The following is a 24,776-nucleotide window of genomic DNA, read 5'->3' on the forward strand; positions in this document are numbered from 1 at the left end:
CTCACAGTTTAAAAAAAAAAGTGTTCTTCAGATTCATGCTTTTACTCATTTTGCTAGTGCTTTCCAGGTGGATTTGGGGAGAGGCATTCAACAGCCTATGACAGTTTGCCATGTTGCTGAATAGAAAACCTTTCAACATAAAACGCTACGCAAATATAAAATAGGCTAATTAAGACAAATACTTGATAATTATCAAAATTCTGAGAGCTCAGAAAAAGAAAAGATTTCTTATACTGATTGGTTATTTTGTGATATATTATTTGTCATTGACACAAAATGACCGTGAGAACATAATTTTTTTTTTAAACTGCTTAAATGTCTGTGAAGATAAATAAACCCAAAGAAGTGATGACAAGTGACGCTGGGGTCTGCTCATTGGGAATCATGGGCAATTGTACCATCTCTACCCTGTGTCTCACTCACGCAGATCTTGAATCTTCTCCCCTTGACACTACACATCATCTTGCTAGGTTTGTTCCCTTGGTGATACAACAGATGCAAGGTAACACCTGGAATGGTAAAATGACAAACTCCAGCGCTCAGTGTTTTTCTGGGAAATCTCATCAGATTCCATGCCCTTTCCCCTACTTTTCTCAAGACCTCTCACCTAATTAGATGGGAATCTATACAGACTAACTTCAAGCTTCAGTGCTCCTCTTTCATGAAACTTGAAACTCAGAAGCTTTGGACTCAAAGGTCTGAAGGTCACTCCCCGCAATCACAAAAGGCAAGACCTGGCAAGTAAGAGATCGGTTAACCAGTAACAAAATCACACGCAGTATTGGCTCCCCCACCCTTGACAGTGGAATCCACGTGTAGATGCAGTGAGAGAACCCTAGAAGTGGAGCTAAGCACTGATTTCTACTCCTAGCCCTTGCCACAAACTAATCATATACCCACAAGCCAGGGCTTGTCATCTCTCCAAGCCCTCATGTCCCGATCAACTTCGTGGACCTGTTGTGAGTACAGAGTGCATGTGAAAGCCTTCAAAACTGATAAAGCACCAGGTACGTTTGTACTGTATGACTATTACTATGAAATAAACATGGTTAATTTACCAAAACATAAAGACATTTCTCTGAGTCTAGGCTGTTCGTAGAAATAACTTGCCTAAAATCCTGAAAGCATCTTTACTTTAGGTTGAGATATAAAGTGCAAATCTACATGGAGGGGTTTCACTTCAATTTATCAGTCATCGGAACCTAGGGTAAATGCATTTTCCACACATTTGTTGAAATGAGGATGGTGACTTTATGAGGGAGAAGAGAGATGGATGTGTCTACCTGGGAACATTGTTTAGAATTTGCTCTCCTAAATCAGCACTCTTGGTAGAATTACGTAAAAAACAAACACTGTTTTTGCAAGACTTTCCCCTGGATATCTAAACTTTTTCATCTATGATAATCAATTTCTCTGATTCTTAATGCTTACCTAGCTCATGACACTCATTTTTGATTAATCAACACTCAGCTGAAAAGCTGCAGCCCAGGAGCTGAAAATCTCAAAGCAAAAATAAAAGCGTTTTCATTTAGGAAGTATCAGAATGTGATACTTCATTTAAGTGTTTGAGAGGTATCTTCTCTAAACAGAACAGCCAGATTTTGTCATCTATTTCCTTCAAAACTTTCCTTCAGATTTTGTCATCTATTTCCTTCAAAAACTTGTCATCTATTTCCTTCAAAACTATTTCCTTCAAAACTCAAAGCGATTAATAGAAAAATCAGTTACTTGATTGTGCTTGAGTACATTTACTTGATTTAAGTCCACTAAATTCCCTTCACGTTGGAAAGCTATCAGCTGGTGGTGTTTTGCTCCCATGTCCCCCAACTTATACTTTACATAATGTATTCCCAGTACTTCCTCGACTTACAAGTTTTCCTTATTCCAAAGGAACACTTTAGTATTAGTTTGAACCACACAAAATTGCCACTTTTTCAGGTCAAAACTGGTTGAAGACTGGCTCAGATTATGTGTAGGTCCAGATAGCCTAGATTCAAAGTCCATTTTGGCCACTTCCTAGGTCTAAAACCACAAGGCTTTATATATTTTTGCTACACCTCAGTTTCCTCATCTGTATAATGGATGCAATAATATTATCAGTCTCAGTTGTGAAAATCAAATGAGACAATGCATAAAAGTACTTAGCATAGTTCCTGACACATAGTGATTTCTTAGTACAAGCTGACTTCAACAACAGAAAGGAGTAAGGTTGATCTTTCCACTTGTATTCCCCGTGCTTGGCACAGTGCCTGGTTTGTTGTATATACCAAATAGAGTTTTTACTAGATGACTGGTTTTGGTCTTCCATGTTATCAAAATGGCTTATTATGTGTCCATAATCCTGTGTGAATATTTGTATATTTTGGTCTCTGAGCCTAATGTTCCTATTAGTTCCATCTATTTTTTCAGTGAAATGAGGAGTGTATGGGAACCATCTGGAGCACTCCAACATTTAGAGGAAGAGAAGCAGGGAGGAGTGGTAGGTGATATGGAGAAAAACGTGGGAGTGTCAGGTCCTATAAGGCAAATGAAAAGGGTATTTCAGGAAAGAGGGACTAAGAAGCCTTGCCATATACTCCTGTGAGGTAGTAAGTGAGTAAGCTGTGAGTAAGCTGAAGGTTCAGAACCAATCATTGGATTTGGCAATGACGAAGTCATTAATGACCTTGACAAAAGGGACTTCCATAGTATGCTGGGGACAAAAGCCTAAATGGATTGATTAAAGATAGAATGAGACCTTCCCACCACCACCACCACCTCTAGGGTCCCAGGGCAGTTGGGGACTCTGTAATCCAGGGCTGTTTACTCTAAGGCTGCTGTCTCCAAGCCAATGTGGACACAAGTCTGGGGCCCACGCACGCGTTCCTGTCCCTCTCCCAAGGCTCAGGGCAAAGGCATGGAGCTGGTAAGCAGCCCACTGACCATGCATGTGCTGGACACTGCCTCGGGGCTCCCAGTCCAGGGCCTCTACCTCCATCTGTTCAGGTTCAAGGACCATGGCCAGTAGTGCACAGAGCTGAGGAAAAACTACATGGACTTGGATGGCCACTGCCCAAGTGTCCTGGCACCAGGCCCAACGAAGGCAGGCACCTACAAGCTGTCCTTTGACACCAAGGAAGAAGAGGGGGCAGGAGAGCTTTTATTCATATGTGGAAGTCGCTTTCACTATCACCAATGAGACCCATAGGTTCCATGTGCCCCTGCTGCTGAGCCCGTGGTCCTATACCACATATCGAGGGAGCTAGTAGCCGGGCCATCACCTCTCGCCAGCTGCTGGTCCTATAAGCATCAGTCCCATCCCCATGGCTCACTGAGGCACTCCAAGAGAGGGCACTGGGTTGCATTCCCCATGGGAGATTCTGGCTCCCCAATTTCCAGTAGCAGCTGAGTCTCAGGCATCAATAAAGTAGGTGCTAGCAAAAAGAAGGAAAAAAAAAAGAAGAATGAGAGGTAAGGATGTAAAACATTGAAAACAGACAATATTTTTAATGGCTTTTGCTATAGAGTAGAGCATAGATTTGGTGGCACATTCAGTAAGACATTTAGGGTCAAGAAGGAGTTTTTTAAAATGGGATTATATACTTATAAGAACAACCTAGTAGAAAGGGAAATTGATCAGAAGGAAGAGAGGGGATAACTGCAGGACCACAGTCCTTATGTAGACCAGAGGTGATATAATCAGTGCACAAGTGGTGACCTTGGCCTTAAATATAACAAGGACTGTTCCTCTAGATAAGAATTGGAAAGGCAAGAGTGTGGGCTATAAAAGCAGGCAATTTGCTGAATTTGCTAAAGAAAGATGGATAGTTCTCTTCTGATTGTTTCTATATTCTTAGTGAAACTGGCGTCAAAGTAATCAGCTAAGAATGAGCAAGTATAAGAAGAGAAAGTATGATTGGCTGTGTTGGGACTTAAAGAGCCAATGGACTAGGAAAATGTAGTAGAATTGTCAGGCTATGCTAGGAGTCCATTTGAAATGTGTGGTTGTAAATTAAAAGCTAATGAGTCAGTACAGTATTGCATTTTTCTTCTGTCATGGTTAGCTTCTCAGATATAGGCACCCATGAGTAGACCAAGAGTGGCTTTCACCAAAGTCAATGGTTTGCTTGGCCAGTCTGACAGAGAGAATACATGGCAAGGTTTGTGCAAGAGACTCTTTATGGTGATGCACTATGGGTAATCTGAGCTGCATTAAAGAAAGAAAAGAGGTCATTTAGAGGTATGATAAATGGCAAAAAAGTGGAGGAGCCAATGGTGGTCCCAGTGGGAGAAAAAGGTGGGGGTTCTTTTAAGTGAGCTGAAAAGATAGAGGTTATTAGAAATTAAGCAGCACGAAATTAAAATTTAGGAGGTGGTATAGACACTGTAGTGATAAGGTCAAGAGTATGAGTGTAGAGTGGGATGCTAAAGTCACATGGAGGACAAGATCATGGAAGTGGAAACTTAAGTGAAAGGCTAGAGTAGATGAATTATCTATGTGGAGATTAGCATCTTCATGAATGTTGAGAGAATTGATGTGGAAAAGAAAGCAGTGATTCATGTGCCTTAATCCTCATGAATGAGGGGAGTGGAGCAAGACTGTGAGTTGACATCTAGAATGAAGTGCACTGGGTGGCTCAGAGTGATGGCATGGACTTGAAGAGAGTGGGGCTTTTGAGAGGAGGGAGAGGAAAAATACTCTGGCAGTATCAATGCAGAGCAAAGAGGACATGTGCCTTATACTGAGTTCTTAAAAGTATATCTTGGGGACTGGTGGCCAGGGAGTGGATTTTGTGGGGCAGGCAAAGACCCCAACCACAATTTGAAAGCTGTAGATTGAGACAGAGCAAGAAACAAAGGTCATTTTCAGAAAAGAAATTGGAAATAAAGAATTTTAAGTTGATGACAGAACTTTGCAAAAGGCTCAGTGGTAGGGCATGGGTGACAGAGCAAGATTGGGTTAGAGAAGTAATGCACCAAGTTGTATGGGGGCAAGAACCTAAACATGATGGAAGACCCAGGAGACTTGGACTGCTGGGGGAACCTAGAAGGTCTCTGTCTGCAGGAAAATGAAGTCACCCCTGATTCCCCTAAAGCAAGAACCACTCTGGCTCTTCTCCATGCCTTCCAAAGGGTTACATTAGGCAGGGGAGTTTTACTGAGTAAACCAATGAATAAATGCATGACCCTCATAAAAGATTGAGAAAGACTAGTGTTGTGAGAGAGAGGTGGAGAGAACAATTCACTCGAAGAGTAGATGGCAGGAACCTTTTTATAGAGAAGTAGAAGAGCAGAGTGGAAAGACCAGAATCTAGAGGCAAAAGACACAGTTGAGTCCCCAACCTGTTCCTTAGGTCTTTGGGAAAGTCATGTCATCTGACTACGTATCACTGGCCTCATCTGTAAAGTGGACTTTTCCTCCTCAGGAGAGCCCTGATCACCCCTTTGGGGCTCCTGTACTTCTCCTGCAGCCTTCCTGCAGTTCACTAGGAGGTTGTGTACAGCTATACAAGTGTAAGAGTGACAATAAAGAGAGGAGAGGTATGGTGTGCTCCACATTCTCTCCAATAACCTGACCCTTTGCCTATGTGTCAGTATCTACTCCTAAGTACTTAAAAGACTGCTTCTTCGGTTTTGAAAGATGTTCCTTATTATGCATGATACATTAAAATAATAACAGCTAACTCCACAGAGAGCATTCTGGAAGAGCAAGCAAGAGTAACCCAGATGAGGAGCCAGGGTCCAAGACAGGCCAAACGGGGTTACCCCAGGATGTATGACAACAAGGAACATCATAGCCCCCTGAGCTGGCTTGGCCATAAGTAAGGCTGCCACAAGAGCCTGAGAAAGGAGAAATCAGAGCCCTCCATTCCCACACCTGCCCAGGATCAGGGCAGCTGTGTACAAGTTGGGAGAGATGATGTTTTCCTTCGACTCGCCCATGTTCTGAGTGAGACCTTTGGCCCAGTTTTAGAAGCCATCTGAGCCCCGATAAGCAGGGGCGGGGCTTCCAGAGGCAGGAGTCTCAGAGCTCTATAAAGCCCAGTGGGGCACAGCTGGGCAACTCTCCCAAGGACCGTGAACTGTTGGTTTTGTGCCTGTTCCTCTGGAAATGCAGCGGCTGTTGACTTCAGTGAAGCGGGTCTTGCAAGTGAAGACAGCAATGCAGGAAGCCTTCGCCTCACCTGCTAGCCTTCTTCCAGCAGCCCACCAAAGGTGAGTCACGTTGTTCCCAGGGACTGTGCAGGCCACTCTTTGAGAGTTGTCACTGAACCAGTAAAAGATAGATAGGTAGAGGGCCCACCATAAGGAAAAGCTCACTAGAATCCCAGGGAAAAGTAGGCAAGGCTTGTGCACAGCCTTAGATAAGCAAGTTAACCTGTGAGGGTCTCAGTTACGTCCTCTCTAAACAGATGGTCCCTTTCGGCTACAGAGTTCCAGGATCCCCAACCTCTGATACCCGCTGGTCATAGACGATGACATCTTTCACTGCCCCAGCTGCATGAAGCAGTGGAAATATCAGTACGAGGGCCCCCGGCATTCTCCATCTCCACCACCGTCCCCTGCTTTATCCCCAGCTCCCGCCAAGACCTGCAGCATTCTGTGCCAGCTGCGCTGTTAGTCAAACCAGCTGCTTCAAGTCACTGAAGCAAGATTCCAATGGACCGGGGATCATAAGCATGTTTCTCTGCCCTCTGATTTCATGAAAGGGGGAAATGGGATGTTAAAATAAGAGTGTATGTCTGTGTGCCATGCGTTGTGCACAGAAACGCACACGTGTGCCTTTTATTTCTAAACACTCCTCAGTTTGGCCCACGTGCTTGGAGCCCGCCAACACCGATGGTAATAGCTACAGCTGGGGCCTTGGGATCCACTGCACTGTAGCACTAGCCCACTCCTCCCACTTCCACTCTGCCTTCCATGAATGCTGAGAAAAACGACTTTGACCCAGTGTCTTCCCTCGCCTGGCATCCAGGGACCTCGCCATACGAATGTGTGGAGTAGGGGACAGTGCTCCTCAGCCTTCTTATTTTCTTCCTGACTCTCTGCCGTTGTCCATACTCTCCTTCACCCTTTTTAGATGGGCCAAATGTCCCAGCTCAACACTTAACCTGTTCTTGTATCTGTGAGGAAGGGATTGACGTGGGTTTGCTTGTTTCAATAAGCAACAGCGGGCTGCCTCGCAAGAGCCAAACCTCAGAACTCATCCAACCTGTCCCTCCTTCTGGCCTCCTTGGTTCACACATTTCCCTTTTCCAGGGTACTCACAGCCCATCCCATTTTCCGTGGCCTGAAAGAGTATTAAGGATCTTTCTTATGAGTCTCTTTCTCTGTATGTCTGTCCCCTCTACTGCAACCTGCACCAGCTCTAAATCCAACCCAAGAACTACTCCCACCTCAGCTTATGCTTCACCGCTGGTTAATGAAGAGGGGTGCCCTCTCCTTGGCAGTCCCCAGCTGCTTTTCTCATGTGCTGCGTCCCTAATCCCCCTCATTCTCTGCCCTACCAGGTGCCCTTACTTGCTTAGCCATCTCCCACTGTGACCGCCACCCCATCCACCCACCTCCAGTGCTTCATCAGCAGAAGTGCCACTCATCCATCAAAGTGGATTTCAAATGTAGTCTCTTCCATGAAGCCTTTTCTGAGCCTACCACCCACAGGAAATCTCTGCTTCCTCCAAACTCCGGTGGGATTTTGTTATATCCCTCTTGAGGCCCTTATCACATTCTGACTCTCAGTTGGGATATGCATGTATGTGCTCGTTTATTCCTCCCACTGGTCAAGGAAGTGCTCAAGAACCTCTTTTCTTTGTCTACCCTCTCCACCTCGGCAGCCTCTCACTAACACAGTGCCTGGCATGTAATAGTGAATTTTGAAACACAAGAGAAGGAGGAGAGATGGAATAAAGAAAGAAAAGCATATTCTTGAACCAAGCAACCTCAGAACAAAACCAGTTTTAAATTAAATAAAGTGATTATTCTCTAGAGAAAACATACAAGATAAGAAGGGCACTCTTAACTCCAGTGGTCTGATCTTTCTGGAAGCCTCTACATGCTAAATTTTCTTCAAGGTTCTGGAATCCACTTCCAGAAAATAGCCCCCTGCTAAGATAGTTACAACAGTTACCAAGTGGCTGATTCTTGGAACCTCTCCTTGAAAGCTTGGATTTCCAACTGGAAAGAGAGGAAGGGAGGGAGCTCAGAGAAGGCAGAATGAGAATGAGGCTGAGGGGAAAGCCAGCCAAGTGAAGGACCACTGCTGGCTAACCATTAGCTTCTACATACTGGGGAAGATTCTCCACAAATATTTGAGAGTACAAACTCCAATTATTTAGGGAACACCAAATAAATAGGGCAGATAACTGAATTCCAAACCTCTCTTATCAGATATGGGTGAACATTGATGCTTTGCCTCATTGTCTTATGATCTTGTGATCCACTTTGCCTCACAGTACTTCAAAGTGACCTTTCTGACGGGAGAACTGGGGTTTGCCAGAAGCCCGGAATCCTCAGGATGATTGACAGACACACTCAGTCTGAGCTGTAGTTCCTGTGGTGTAGAGCTAAATGCATAAGCCTGTGGAGCCAACCTGTCACTCACCATGGTCAGGAATTCTATAGCCAGATATAAGTCAAAAGACTCTGGTGGCACTCAGGAGTGCCTTGGTGGCACCCAAAGTGGTGAAAGGATGGGATGTTTCTTACACATGAGTAACCATGAAGGTACTCTGAGCACAACACTTCACCAATGCATGCCTTGATTTCACCATCTGCAAAATGAAGAATATCACTAAAGTAACCAGATTTCAGGTACTTCCATGTGGAAACAGATGGAGGTGGACCTGGTGATTTCTGTACTCGTAGCTGGAAGGAGAAACTCCAGAATTTCGCCAGGGACATTAGGAGTCAGGATTGAAGAGAGGTGGGTAGGTCCAGGAAAGAAATAGATTATCTTTTCCCTCTTCCACTGACCCCCTTCCCCATTTTCTCTCTGCTCCCATTTAGAATTGTTCCCCCTGTCCTCTGTATTCTCACAGCCTTTGCTTTTTATACTATGTATTCAGCTGTGAAATGTCTGCCTCTTCTATTAGACCATGCTCTCTTGATGGGAACAAAGGATGCCTTCTTCACTACTGTGCATCTGGAACCCAGCACTGTGTAGGATGTGCTCCGTAAATATTCAGAGGCCCAATCAGAAAAAGCAGAGAGGATGGAATCAAGCAGGAAGCTTCCTTAAGAAGCAGAAAAACAATAGGTGTGTTCTTGTGTAGTAAAAAGAAACAAGGAGAAAGGGGATAATGAGAGGGCCACTTTAAAACTGAATGAGATTTTTAAAGTTATGTCCTATGAAGTTTCTAACATGTGTAAACCATACGACAATAATAGTTCAAAGGGATGGAGAAGATAAAGGGAGTTAAAGTATGGTTTTTCACTGTTCAGAAAACAGTAGAAGTTAATGTAAGTTAGATTATAATAAACCAAGCATGCATATGGTAATCTCAAGGTCATTACTAAAAGAAAGAGGAGATAAAATGGAATAATAAATACTTGCTTAATCCAAAAGAATGCGGAAAGAAGAAATAAAGAAACAAAGGATATATGAGACAAGGGTGGTTCAAGTAGTTAAGCCTCTGCTTTCAGCTCAGGTCATGATCCCAGGGTCCTGGGATCGAGCCCCGCGTCGGGCTCCCTGCTCCGCGGGAAGCCTGCTTCTCCCTCTCCCACTCCCCCTGCTTGTGTTCCCTCTCTGGCTGTGTCTCTCTCTGTCAAATAAATGAAATCTTAAAAAAAAAAAGAGAGAGAGAGAGACAAAGGAAATAAAAAGTGAGATAGTAGATTTGATCCCATCTGTACTGGTCATTAGAATAAATATAATTGGACTAGTTACTCCAATTAAAGCACCAATATTATAAGACTTGTTAAAAAACAAACAAAAAAGACCCAACTATGTGCTGTTTAGAAGAGATGTGTGTTAAATATAAAGACCCTGAGAGGTTAAAAGTATAAAAGGACAGCAAAAGATATACCATGCAAACAGTAATACTAAAAAACTCAGGCAGCTTTCTTAACATCAGCAAAAGTAGATTTTGTGGCAGGAATATCACAAAGATGAATTAAAGAGGGACATTTAGTAAGGATAAAAGGGTTAATTCAACAAAAGATAACCACCTTACATTTGCATTCATCTGATAATATAGCTTCAAAATATATGAAAAATGAATGAGATGATTGCTGTATAGTATTTTGAGGAGACTGGCTGGAGACCATTAAGAGGATTTTGATTGTTATCTCCATTACAGGTTTTCTACCATCCCTGCTGTCCCCTTGGCCAAAACAGATACTTGGCCAAAGGATGTGGGCATCCTTGCCCTGGAGGTCTATTTCCCAGCCCAGTATGTGGACCAAACAGACCTGGAGAAGTATAACAATGTAGAAGCAGGGAGGTACACGGTGGGCTTGGGCCAAACGCATATGGGCTTCTGCTCAGTCCAGGAGGACATCAACTCCCTGTGCCTGACGGTGGTGCAGCAGCTGATGGAGCGCATGCAGCTCCCGTGGGACTCTGTGGGATGGCTGGAAGTGGGCACAGAGACCATCATTGACAAGGCCAAGGCTGTCAAAACAGTGCTCATGGAGCTCTTCCAGGATTCAGGGAACACTGACATTGAGGGCATAGATACCACCAATGCCTGCTATGGTGGCACTGCCTCCCTCTTCAATGCTGCCAACTGGGTGGAGTCCAGCTCCTGGGATGGTATGTGCTTCCTGAGACCTTACGTAAGAAAGGGACTGGGTTAGAGGCTGAATCCTCAGTTTTGTTTCTCCATTTCCCCGGTGATTTCATCAGAGAGGGCAGGACAACTTATTCACACAGCTGCTGCTATTGTCAACAGCCACCATCCTGATAACCGCTTAGACTTGTATAACTTCATGCTGCTAATTAGGCAGCATGTTCACATAGCCGTTAATTTAGTCCTTCCAACAGCCTAGGAAGTGGGTGTTATGCCTGATTTAGAAGTGAGAAAATGGAGGACCTGATATCTTACACACAGTGTGTGGCAGGCGTGGGACACCAAACCAAATCCAATATATTCCTATTTCTCGTAAGTTTCTCCTAAGCCTCTGAGAGACAGAGTTAAACAAGTTTAGGTATTAAGGGGGAAACATCCTGGTAGAAATAGACCCAAAGAATCACAGGATAAAAAAACAAAACAAATAAAAGAATCACAGGATAGACTATTACACAGAGTCTTTATTCTCTTACTCCCTTGCCTGGCTACTAGGAAATTGTTTTTTTGCTTAACATATTTTTTTTAAAAATTTTATTTATTTATTTATATTTTTTGAAGGGGGGGAGGAGCAGAGGGCAAGGGTCCTGGGATAGAGCCCCACGTTGGGATCCCTGCTCAGTGGGGAGTCTACTTCTCCCTTTGTCCCTCCCCCTTGCTCATGCTTGCTCCCTCTTACTCTCTCTCTCAAATAAATAAATACAAATCTTTAAAGAAAAAAAGAATGTGCCAAATTGTTCTTCAAGATGTTGTACTAAAGTACATTCCTATAATACATATTATCAAGCTTTCTAATCTTTGTCCATTTAATAAGGAAAAATAAGGATTTGTCTCTTTTTTCATTATAAGAAAGCTTCAGTATTTTTTAGGATGTTCATTGGCCATTTTCTCATTACATACCTTGGGTTTTTTTTTTTTTTAATGAGACTTTTATAAATGAAGCAAAATAGCTTTTTGTTGGTTGTTAAGTATTGTAAATACTTCCCCAGTTTGTCTGAGTTTGTTTTTGATAAAAAGTTTGACTTTTTGGATAGTCAAATTTACTAATCTTTTCTTTAACAGCTTCTAAATACTTTTCTATAGTTTCCAAACTATATATATCTGTAAAATATATATATATATTTCCAAACTATATATATAAAACAATACTTTTTTGTTGGAGTTGTTACAATTCTTAAAAGAAGGTTCTTGGGTTTCCATGAATTTGTGTTGGAATCCTGACTTTGAATCCTTATCTTAACATCTATTAGCTGTGTGCCTTAAGCCAAGTGACTTAAGTTCTTTGGGCCTCCATTTCTTTGTACATAAAGAGGGAATAACTCTACCCGATATATAGGCTAATCGTGAGGGAAGGGATTTTTGTTTTGTTCACTGGTCTATCTTTAGTACCTAAAATTGTGCCTGGTTCACAGGAAGCACTCAGTCTACTCGAGACTTGGGTAGTGATCTCAAGTAGAGATAATTACTTCTTGTCTCTCATTACAGGTCGCTATGCAATGGTGGTCTGCGGAGATATTGCAGTCTATCCCCGTGGTAATGCTCGCCCCACAGGTGGGGCTGGAGCTGTGGCCATGCTGGTTGGGCCCAAGGCCCCTCTGGCCCTCGAGAGAGGTCTGTGGTAAACTGTGGAAATGTGGTACCGAGAGACTGTGCACAGCAAATGCGTAGCTCCCAATCCCAAGTTGGCATACCCACTACACAGGGCTGAAGTATGGATTTGAGGATGATATCGCTTGCCTTCAAAAGGCTGGACTGGGGAGCAAAGTGCAGGGAGGAAGGGAATGGAGGGATCATCAAGGTTTCCTCTTCTGCACCATCATGCATTGGGATAATGATGCATGGAATGAGTGACACTGATGCTGCAGATGAGGACCTTTAAGGAGCTAGACTGGCAATTGAAGATGAAAGAAGATAACTGGATATAAGGAGAAAGGTTCTCCTTTGAGACTTTTGGCACCTATTCCAGATTTTGTTAAGGCCATATAGGTATGGAAATGGAAATATAAATCTCATTTATATAAGAGCAACCATCTATTCAACTCCCTTGAAACACGGGAGGGATGTTGAGTGGACTCAGACAGAGAAAAAACAGGAAACTGTTAGTACATGCCTCCCCATCCTCCCTGCTCCATGGGGGCTGCATCATACCATCCCTGAATCTCTCCTTGTGCCTTGCCAGGGCTTAGAGGAACCCACATGGAGAACGTATATGACTTCTACAAACCAGATGCGGCTACAGAGTACCCAATAGTGGATGGCAAGCTCTCCATCCAGTGCTACCTACGGGCCTTGGACAGATGTTACACATTATACCGTCAAAAAATCCAGAACCAGTGGAAACAAGGTATGGGGCTCAGAGGGCAGAAAGTGGGGACTCTATTTCTAGGGGACCAAGAGGTGGTCCTAAAAGCTTAAGACAAGATTTCTTCTTTCCTTCAAAAATGATCTCAAAAGAATTGCTTCATGTCGCCTTCCTCTTACACCCTTCCATGGATCTATGCTAAAGTCCATCTGGAAGCTTCCAATTCAAGTATGAAGCCGCCTCCAACCTGAGCTAAATGAAAGAAAGTAAACAATCTAGGACCAAAGCCACCAGTAGGAAACCAGTGGGTGTCAGTCCCCTGGGGAGGTACTGTGGTGAGTCAGAGTAACCACATCCTACCGGGGCTAGGATTTGTCTCTGTTGAAGTCAGGAGTGATTTGACTCACCTTTTGTAGTTTGCTACCTTTTAAAGTCTGGTCGATGTTGAAAAATCTTATCCCTATTTTCAGTATTAGTATACTGAAATTGTGATTTTTCTTTGGATGGTAATGTTACAAGTTAATTTTATTTTAACCTTTAGTTTCTGAGTTCTCCCGCTAAGAAAATATGTGCTGCTTTCATAATCAGAAAGGAAACAAACTTTATTTTAATAAAATACAGAGTGATCTACTTTAAAAAAAATAAAAGGGTTCTTACCTGCTTAACCATGGCCAGAAGGGCATCTGTGATAGGCAGTTTCCAGTGTGAGAAAAGGCACGTGTGGAAGGTCCCAGAGCATGGAGGCTTTAGGGGTGGCCTTAGGAGCCACTTCTTGCCCCTTTCCACTGTGCTGAGAGGGCTGCCACTCACCACTGCTGGCCCATACGGGTAAGCAGTGGACTTGGACTTCTCTACCTTCCATCCTCTGTAAATTTGCTATTGGCTAATCGCTCTCACCAGCTCTGTATTCTGTCTGCATTCTAATTTTGCTCCGTAAACTCATGCAGAATTTGATTGATGCTGCTTTGGCTCTCAGCACTAAGAGACAGTCTAGGGTGTCTATAGAGTCAGAGACATCAGAACCTAAATCCAAAGCCAGCCATTTTCAAGCTGGGTAGCCTTGGACACATGACCTAGCTTCATATTTTAGAGACTCTGTTTCCTTCTCTGAAAAATAGAGACAGTAACACAACACTAGTTTGATTTGGAGGAATTATCTGTCATAAAGGTTGGCAATAGTAGACAGGAAGAAAACATTTGTTTCTCTCCTTTCTTTCTTTATAAGTAGAGTGCTTAGTAAGATCCTTGTAAAGTGAATGAGCAAAACTTTCATGTGTTTGCTGGAGGTAAGAGCTGGTTCTCTGGGATGTGTTTGCTGGAGGTGGGAGCTGGTTTTCCGGGATGCCTCAAGTCACTCAGAATACTTAGGTCTTGGGGTGTAGGTCTAAATGGCTCATCTGCCATGGCACATCCTTGCTTTCACACCTCCTCTTCCAGCTGGCATCGATCAGCCTTTCACTCTTGATGACTTGCAGTTTATGATCTTTCATACACCCTTCTGCAAGATGGTCCAGAAATCCCTGGCTCGCCTGATGTTCAATGACTTCCTGTCAGCCAGCAACGACACGCAGACCAGCCTCTATAAGGGGCTAGAGGCCTTCAGGTGGGTCCTCTTCGGGGAAACCTAGAGGCTCGTGAGGGCTGAGGAAGGAGGAGGTTTCTTCACTCCTTGAGTCTGTACCACCAGCCAACCCTGTGGGTGAGAAAAGGACAATCCTCCCACACAATAGAAATGACACCGAGTCTATACATGACTTATTGGGTTATGGCCTACATAGAGCCCCCCATCTTTTATCTCAGGGAGCACAGAGTGTTTGCCAGCACCTCTAGATCAAGTGGCTGGCTATCAGAAGCTTCAGAGAATAAGAAAAAGGGGAAAGGGAGTGTGGCTAAATCATTCAGTCAGTAAACATTTTATGAACATCAACTGTATGTCAGGCATCATACTAAACTCCAGGGACACCAAAATAAATGTGACTCCATGATCCCTGCCTCTAGGATCTTACAGTCTATATGGACAGAAACAACTAGAAGCAAATAATCACAATACAGGATGGCAACTTGGGAGCATCAAGCCTCATTCTCACTTGCCATCGTTGAATTGATGTCTGGCCTATTGCCTTAATTTCCCCCATCTACAAAATGGAGATAGTCCAGCTCCCCACCTTAGAAGAATCTGTTTATTGATGCCTTACTCCAAGACATTTAGGAAAAAGAATCTTCAATACACAGTTCCCACTGGGAAGAAAATATTCCCTTTTCTTCTTGGTAGCTGTTTAGTTCAAGTTTTGGAGTATTCTACCAACATCTGCCCCCATTACTAACTACCACTAACCCTGCCACAAACTAAAACATCAAAATGAGCACAAACACTACTTACAAGACCTGTCCCATGAAAGAAAATTCTAACATATACCAAAGATAATAGTTTAATATCTTTAATATATGGAGGTCTCATCAATAATAAAATAAACACCCTAATAGAAAAATGAGCAAAAGATATACACCAGAAATTTCCTCAAAGAAGAAATGCACATGATCCCATTTTCAAATGTGCTTGCTCATTAGTAACAAATTTAAACGAGTTACCATTTTCCTTACATAGCCTTTTTAAAAATTTGAATACCCAGAATTGATGAGGCTCTATGAAAAAGCACAACAGTGGATGTGTAAATTGACACAAGGGCTTTGGGGAGAAATAGGAACACACAACACAAAGGCCTTAAAGATGTGCACACTTTTTGGTTCAGCAAATCCACATGTGTGAGGGAACATGCAGAGTTTTAACTGGTGGGGACAGGAATGGGGAAATTGGTTCAAGTAGGGCACATCATTTCATGGTCAATCCTGCAGCCTTTAAAAATATTGCTAGAGAAGATGATTTAATGTCATAGAGAAAATTAGTTAGGGAAGCATGTTGAAGAGAATATATAGCATGATTTTATTTTCTAGTTAACCTTATGAAAGCAGGGATGGATTCCACAAGAAAAATTGACCTCAGGGCTCTCTCTGAATGGTAGGACTGTTAGTGACACTGTTTTTCTTTGTGCTGGTCTGTATTTCCAAATATTTTGTAATAAAAACATGTGCCTAAAAGTCTCTTCAGAAGCTGTTACTTTTCCCCCTTGCTGCCTCCCTCCCCTTCTGTGGTCTCTCACCTGGCCTGTGTTTCTGGCTGCCTCCCAGGGGGCTAACGCTGGAAGAAACCTACACCAACAAGGACATGGATAAAGCACTTCAAAAGGCCTCCCTGGACATGTTCAACAAGAAAACCAAGGCCTCCCTTTACCTCTCCACTCACAACGGGAATATGTACACCTCATCCCTATATGGGTGTCTGGCCTCCCTTCTGTCCCAGTGAGTACTGTGCCTAGCCCCACCTTCTACCCTCCACCCCATGGTTGTGGTCGGAGGGGTCAACCAAATTTGGTTCCTCTTCCGGTTCAGAAATTCTTAAGGAAGGAAAGATAATGAAAGAAACATGTTTCAAAGGTACATGTATAGACAGATTTACCATCAGTATTAAACAATGGTCTGCAAAGTGACAACGTATGATGTCAAGGAATGTGTAACATCTGCTTGGATGTAGCAAGCACATAATAGAACTTTGATGCATATTTTTATCTCATCCATTTGAAATCTCTGTCCTTAGTAAAGCATGGCGGTTAAGAGAGTCTAGCTTTAGAATCCACAACCGAGGTTTAACTTATTAGCTTTGCTCTTGGAAAAATGCTTACCCTCTATGTGCTTCACTTTCCCCATCTATAAAACGTATGCACTAACAATACCTACCTTCTAGTGTTTTGATGAATGTTAAATGTGTAAAGGAATTAACACACTAGTGCTCAGCAAGCGCTCAGATACTAGTTGTTATTTCTATTGATATTCTATTTTCTGGGTTTTGTAAGGAAGTACTTGTACTATAGTACCTGTGCCTAACATAGGAGATCTATATATGAACTCAACAAATGATTACTGATGAGGGGATGATAAAAAAAAGGAACAACTGCTGAAACATTACCAGAAAACATGGAAGCCTTGAAGTGGTCTGACCTCCAAACTTCAGAGTTCACTGAATTCATCTTGTCCTCATAGGTGGCGAGAAGCTCCTTTTATACCCCAAATTCTGTTAATGCTCAATGTGTCTTCTGTATCTTGGATTTTAGCCACTCTCCTCCTGGCAAGTTTTCTTCTTTCTGGGTCTATCCCCAGGGTCTTCCAAAAGCCCCTCTTTGTGCAGAGTGCCTGGAGCCCATTTCTACTTGCAAGAGGTTGACTAGATTGGGGCGATAAGTTGGTGGTTTATTTGAAGGCGGACTGTAATGCCAATGGGCTTCTTGGGTTTCTTTCCCTACAGGTACTCTGCCCAGGACTTGGCTGGCTCCAGGATTGGGGCCTTCTCTTATGGCTCTGGCTTAGCAGCAAGTTTTTTCTCGTTTCGAGCATCCAAGGATGCTTCTCCAGGTGAGTCCTGTCTTTCTATCAGGCACTTCTGGTAAGATTCTTCAGGTAAAAGAAACCACTCTCTGCCTCACCACTACGGAGGCTCCCATCTGGACAGAATTAAGTTGTGATTAAGAACAAAGGAACTCCGTGAAGAGATTTTTTTTTTTTAAAGATTTTATTTATTTGACAGAGAGAGAGACCACAAGCTGGGGGAGTGGGAGAGGGAGAAGCAGGCCTCCCGCCAAGCAGGAAGCCAGATGTGGGGCTCGATCCAGGACCCTGGGACCATGACCTGAGCGGAAGGCAGATGCTTAACGACTGAGCCACCCAGGCGCCCCTCCCTGAAGGGATTTAAGCAACGGAGTCAGTTTGTCTAATTTATGGAGTTGAAGCATTTGCCTGGCTACTACTTGAAACTAGATTGAAGAGAAACAAAGGTGGAAGTGGGAAACCAGTCAGGTTGTTCCAGCAAGAAGTCCAGGGAGGAGGGAGTTAATGGCCCTTTGGTTGCAACTGGTTAAAGGGAAGTTGATGGATTTGAAATTTTCAATAAATGTCTGTTGATTATTTTATGTCAGATATGATTGAGGGTGCACACCTAAGCACTCTGTGGGACATTCCTTGACTAAGAGAGTGTGTCTGCCAGTAGGTTTCGCTAACATTATGTTTGCTGACCTCTATCATTTCTCGACATTCCAAGCCACACACAGTACCTTCTTTCTCCAGGGTTCGAGCCCCCACAGAACCTGGCTCTCTTTCGGACTCGTGATTGGTAGCAATGATAATGACAGTCAAGCAGATTTAACCATCTTGCCTTTGGGTTTCCCAGGATCCCCCCTGGAGAAGCTGGTGTCTAGTATGTCAGACCTGCCAAAACGCCTCGCCTCCCGGAAGCGTATGTCTCCTCAGGAGTTCACGGAAATAATGGACCAAAGAGAACAATTCTACCATAAGGGTAAGAAAAAGAACAAGAAGAGAGGAGAAGGAAATTGTCTCGGTTTTCATGCCAGGGGCAGAGAGCCGGGGATTCATCAGAAGTCTGGACTACAGTGGGCCAGGGCGAAGACATCTATGAGATATGATTGGGAGAAAATCCGTTAGGTCCAAAGGGGCAAGAATTGGGTGGGGAAGCAGAAGGCAGAGTGGAGAAGAGGTGGGAAGCAGCATGTAGCTTCCCAGTATAGATTGTAGCTAACTACTCAAAACAGGAACTGGACAATGCAGTCCCAAGGACATCAGAAGTGTGGTCTTGAAAACTGCTCTCTATGCAGCAGTTGAAAGAGCCCAGACTTTGGAGCTAGATATTCAAATCTAAACCAACCTGTGACATTCAGTAACTCTTTATCTTTGGGAAAATTGTTGAAGTTTTCTCAGCTCTCTTATTTCTAAAATCATACCAGCTTTGCAAGATTGCCAAAGTGATTAAATGAGTTAATGTACATAAATAAGTTATCGACAGCCCACCTGCCCCCTTTCCCTACCAAACATAAAAATAAAATATTGCCCAATGGGGCGCCTGGGTGGCTCAGTGGGTTAAGCGTCTGCCTTCGGCTCAGGTCGTGATCTCAGGGTCCTGGGATCGAGTCCTGCATTGGGCTCCCTGCTCATCAGGGAGTCTGCGTTTCCCTCTGCCTCTCCCCTGCTTGTGCTCTCTCTCTCTCTCAAATAAATAAATAAAATCTTAAAACAGATATTGCCCCAAAAAGCAACAAAGGAGAAGGAGACAAAAGCTGAAGTTATGACTGGAGAGACCAGATGGTGGTTTTGAAACCGATACCAAACAAAAGGTATTTTCTCAAGCAAGACTTGGGACACATGGCTTGCAGTGTGGTCTGAAAGGGAGACAGAATACACGGAACAGGGAATGTTCCAGAAAACCTAGGTCTAGTAGTCATCCATCTCCTCTAGAACAGGGACACCTTAGGGTAAAGAGGAAAAACAATTAAAATAAAAATAGGACTTCTGAGATAAACACTGATGGACAAAGAACAGAAATACTACAATGAATCAGAGCCAGAGAACTTAGAGCTAGGAAGGAAGTGTCTATCAGAAGATATGAAGCTCTGAGGTATACATACCTCAAACCAAGTACCATTGGCAAGAGGACACGATGAGGACTTCAAGAGAGGAAGGTCACATTTAGTGTAGGAAAACGTCATACTCCTATAGTAAAATTTCTCATAGCCAAGGCTTATGTACTAGATCCAAGATGGCTGCTTCTGGTTCTTGGGCTGGTCCAAGGCTCTGCTGGGGATGGGACAGGTGGCCTCACAGCCAGGAGAGCTTCACAGTGAAGGCGTCCCTGGCACTCTTTTCTCTTCCCCAACCCCTTTGTAAGTATTGCCTCTTCTCATTCCACAGTGAATTTCTCACCACCTGGTGACACGAGCAGTCTTTTCCCCGGCACGTGGTACCTAGAGCGAGTGGATGAGCTATATCGCCGCAAGTACGCCCGGCGACCAATCTAAAGTTGGTGAGTGATGGTTTGCAGGGTGGGTGGCATCAAGTTTGTCCTCTGGGTAACAGATGCAGTTCTGATAGTGTACCCAGGCCAGACAGGGTCTATAGATCCGAAGTGATCGGGGGTGGGGAGTTTATACCATGAGGACCACCCAGAACTGGTGGGGCTTTTTGCCCAGGAAAGACAAAAGCTGGCGGAGGGGCACGTTTTTTAACTCTGGAATGTGAAAAAAAGTCAACTTGTTTACCTGATCTGCTGGGGATAGGAAGCTTCCCTAGAAACATGATAGAAACCAAATTGGCATCTGTGAGGGGAACCTACAGAACCCATTCCTCCAAAGGGGGGGTGGGTAGGAACAAAGATGAATGGCTGCAGAAAAGATATCTACAGATTCATGAAGAAACACGGTGTTGGGGATTCTGTTGGAGCCAGAAGCCTTGGCAGGAGGGAGCCTTGCCAGGTGGTTCCTCCTGGGGAATGGCAGTGAGGTTTGGAAAGTCAGTGGAGGGGGCAGTGGGGGTGGGAGGAGAGAAGGGTTTCTTGCCAGAGGACTGACTGCCTGAGGGGGAGATGGAAGACTTCCTGGGGTTCTTTTTAAAGGAGAATCAAGTATTCAGAAGGAGACTCTTAGGGGCGCCTAGGTGGCTCAGTCGGTAAAGCCTTTGGCTCAGGTCCTGATCCCAGGGTCCTGGGATTGAGCCCCATGTCAGGCTCCTTGCTTGGCGGGGAGTCTGCTTCTCCCTCTCCGTCAGCCACTCTCCCCTGCTTGTGTGCTTTCTCTCTCTCTCTGTCAAATAAATAAATAACATCTTTAAAAAAAAAAGGAATCAGAATCTTACAGTTCATGGACTTCAGTTTATCTTCCAAGTTGCTAAAATAAGCAGAATGGAGGAGTGAGAAGCCATTTCTTCAACAATCCATACATCTCAACAAATACAGTCCCCAAATATTTCCTTTACGTGTGTGTGTGTGTGTGTGTGTGTGTGTGTGTGTGTGTATTTATTGTTTCCCTCCTTTGGTAGATGAAGGGTAGAAGGTTTGCCGAGGGCGGGATGTGGAGCTAGGGAAGAGAAGGAAGTCCACGGGTAAAGGAGATACCCAAAGCAGGAAAACCACAGGATATGCAGGAAGACTGCAGTTCACAGTACTTGGCCTCCTCCCCTGGGATGTTCAGTGCTCAGCAAGGTGGACAAGGGGCCTGACCGGCCGGGGCTGCAAGTGTGGTTGGACTGCAAGCTCAGCACCCAGGGCCACAGACTTGGACACTGCCCCAGAGTCATTTGTTTGCTTGCTTGAAATAGGATTCTTAAGGGCAAGTCAATGGCAAAGAGGAGGCAATTAGATGTCAAGCTATTCAGTCATCAGGAGAGAGAGAGTGACAGACAGAGAGAAATTTGGGATTTTCAAGGGTGAGTTTCCAAATTAGGCTCCCTCCCTCTCATGGTCCACAAGCATTGTACCTCAGAGGAAGAAAGCTGGGGCTCCTGTCCTGTCTCATCCTGATAGCTCACATGAGCAACGAACCCACAACAATGAAATTTTAAGTGAATGAAAGGCTTTCTGTCAGCGTGGCACTCTGTGGAGCTGTCTCTTTGCTGTCCAGCCTGTCCAGCCTGCTCTTCTGTCAAGCAGATTGTGTCATGGGGCCCCTGCCCACCTCCTTTGGCTCCTGTGGCATTTGGCACAGGTGGCTCAGGCATCCAGGCGTGGAGCTGGGCAGGCAGCGTTGCCCCCCAGACCTCATGATGCAGGCAGGAGAGCCCCTCTGCATAGCCTTACCTCAGACAAGACACAGGTACTGGGAGCAAGGGCAGGGCGGAGGGATGCCCAGATGACTCACACTGAATGTCCTTCTTTTGTCTCTTTAAATTCTACAGACCATGGTTCCTGGGAAATCTACACCAGCAGAGTTTCTGCTCATGGATCATATTTTTTAAAAAGCCCATTTTTAGATGGAAATGGATTGGATTCGACACTGTAGTCCCCAGAAGCAGTGGCCTTGGAGAGTAAGGGGCCGTCCTTAGCGGTCCTTCCTGCCTTTCTCTGCTGCAGTCACTGTTGTGGGCTAATGGCGGCGCAGGGGTCCTCTGTGGAAAAGCAGATGCGAAGAAGACCTAGCCCAGAATCACTGCTCTCCAGAACTGGGAAAAAAAATCCAGATAACTTTGCCTATCATGTTCCCTTGTGGCCATTATTATCATTATTAGATGTCTGTGCTGTTATATCTCTATTCCTTTCTTACGGTTTTTGGTCAATTTCTAGATGCTGTAGCGGGTACTAAACCCCTATAATACAATGCAACAGTTAGAGAAGGAGGCAATCCCTCGTTGTACTGTTGGAAACCGGAGCACCAGGCATGCACAGCTGACATGCCAAGGAGCCTGCCGGTCCCCCTGGCTCTGAGGGCCCCACTCTCCCTGACCCCGCACCTGCCCCCACCGCTGTAAAACCACTGAGCGCTCACCTCACACACCCCTCCCCCATCCCATTCCATCCTCCAAGAAGTACAGGGGAACAAAGTTGGGGACACACAGCCTCTGCGCCCAGCTTCCCTCCCTGATCTAAAGACGCCACCTGTAGACCGGGCCAGAAATACCCTCAAGGTCGGCCACAGCTCCTTGCTCAGGCCTTGCCAGTATTCTCTGGGCAAATAGACACAGGGCAGAGGTTAATGCAGCATGCTTTTGACTCCTCCAGCCAAAAATGAGAGTTTTGATACCTAGCAGGGAATTCTTCCGCTAGAGATTGATTTGTCTCCCTTGGGTTAGGGCACTGCCTTTGCTAGGACCCTCTTATAAAGTAGCAAGGGTTCAGGGGGGGTGGGAATTGAGCCAGGGAGAGGTCTGGGAGGGGGAAGGAGGGTACCAGGTCTTTTAAAAAGCTTCCTCAGCTGTCCTGCTTTGCAGGAGAAAAGCTGGCTTCCTTTGGTGGGGAACAAGGCTGGCTGGGAGGGGGATACTAGGGGTGACGGGGGACGGGGCACGGGGCACGTGGGAATGAGATGCGGAGCCAGCCCACTTCACTGCTTGCCCAAGGCTGTTCATGTCCCCACACTCACCAGAAAATCCGAGCTAAACCCCGATTTGAGCAGCTAATACAACATCGGCTGACTTCCCCAGCCCTCTTTCCAGGTGCGTGCTGAGCTCCTCCTGTTCCACCAGGTGTAACTCTCTCTGGCGGCCCTAGCTGCCTGCTCCTCTCTGCAAGCTGTCTGGAAGCCCTTAGTCTAGCTGGCATTCCTGCTAGACAACATAAGCCTTTCCTAAGATCTCCGGAGCAGCGTCTGTAGTCCTGGGCAAAAGCCACTACGCACCAGAGTTCTTGAGATAAGAGTCTCTGGGCCTTGCCTTCTACCCATACGGAGTTCACTGTGGGGTCTTGGTGCTGAAACTGCCTCCGTCGGCCTTAGCATCCAGGACTTCCATATCACCCAGTGCCTCCACTCAGGAGTCATTTGGACACGATGTGGGAGTGGGAATGAAAAGATTTGACAACGAGGATGTCAGGGTCCTGACCGGTTGAATGGATGCTGCCCGTGCCCCCAGCCCTGGCTCAACTCAAGGCACTCAGGATGCCATTGGGCATTGCCTCCACCGCACAGACAGAGGCCCCTGGCCCCGCTCAGGTCCCCTTCTTCACCAACTTTGGTATGGAGCCCTGGGCCTTCCTCTGGCAGCTCTGGGAGCACTGCATTGAGATGGATTCCTGCTGGCTGTTGAACAAAGCCCTCCCCCCTACGGAAGGACAACATAGGAGGGAAGGGTTTCTAGTTGCCCCATCCCATGCTTACCCTCAGGTCTGCTCCTGCCATTTGTTTCTTTGTCCAGATAACACTGGCAGATAAAGAATTTCCCTGCAGGGGCGCCTGGGGGTTTCAGTTGGTTAAGGGACTGCCTTGGGCTCAGGTCATGATCCTGGGGTCCTGGGATCAAGCCCCGCGTTGGGCTCTCTGCTCGGTGGGGAGTCTGCTTCTCCCTCTGTCCACTAGTGCTCTTTCTCTCTCTTAAGTAAATAAATAAAAATCTTAAAAAGAAAAAAAAAATTTCCCTGCGGAGGCAAGAAATTGCCCTGGCTGACTTGGAGGAGGAAAGAGGATGAAGTGATCACTGGATAAGGGCACTGAGCCACGTTATACTCGTCTTGAGCCAGAGTGCATCACATGTCATATTAAACTGGACGTGAAGAATGGCCAGCCCACTGTTTCCATCACTGAGCTGCCAGCACAGCTCTGCTTCCCAGCCGAGGTACGCTGGTCCACAGGACATTCCACTCTAAAGTGAAGTGTGGCCAAGATGCCACAACCCGCAGAGCAACACTGAGGAAAGAACAGTGTCTGTGGGGCCCCAGCTGGATTGTAAGAATCTTGCCCTTTCTGATCTGGGGGTTATGTGGACAGCCGCGGGACAGGGGGATGCAAGGAAACTGTCCCAGGCCTTCCTAGGCCACCCAAGGCTAGGAAGCTATTTGGAGATGCTCAAGTAACTTGAGCTCCCAGAACTTGTTCTGACCATGAGCATCGAGTATGGTGTGTCCAGGGAATTTTGGAGAAAGAGGCTGAGAGACTGAATATGGAGCTCAAATTTTAACAGAATTTTTAACTCCATCAGTCTCAGCCTGTTTTTCCAGGATCAGCGGCCTCAAGGGATGGCCTCCTTAGTGCAAGGGGTTCAGTGAGAGACTGAGGGAGACCTGCTGTCCACTTTCAAAGGGATGAAGATATGCATGTTCACCAAGTGCCTTAGGCACTTCCTATAAACCACATTTTAATCCCTTAAATCATCACCAGAGCTCTGAGGCA

General features: G+C 45.2%; 1 protein-coding gene across 1 annotated transcript; it reads left to right on the forward strand.

Moving 5' to 3' along the window:
* Positions 1-6,047: 6,047 nt before the first annotated feature.
* HMGCS2 (3-hydroxy-3-methylglutaryl-CoA synthase 2) lies at positions 6,048-22,200 on the forward strand. Its single transcript, XM_028102002.2, has 10 exons — positions 6,048-6,195; positions 10,281-10,735; positions 12,255-12,380; positions 12,949-13,113; positions 14,509-14,674; positions 16,258-16,428; positions 17,429-17,535; positions 18,347-18,472; positions 19,879-19,990; positions 21,856-22,200. Exons 1-9 carry the CDS (start codon positions 6,092-6,094, stop codon positions 19,983-19,985), a joined length of 1,527 nt encoding a protein of 508 aa, XP_027957803.1. The 5' UTR covers positions 6,048-6,091; the 3' UTR covers positions 19,986-19,990; positions 21,856-22,200.
* The last annotated feature ends 2,576 nt before the right edge of the window (positions 22,201-24,776 follow it).

This window comes from Eumetopias jubatus, unplaced genomic scaffold (genome assembly GCF_037043125.1).
Source record: "Eumetopias jubatus isolate StellerSeaLion01/CBP00866 unplaced genomic scaffold, mEumJub1_p1.0 scaffold_4, whole genome shotgun sequence".
Taxonomy (NCBI): Eukaryota; Metazoa; Chordata; class Mammalia; order Carnivora; family Otariidae; genus Eumetopias; species Eumetopias jubatus.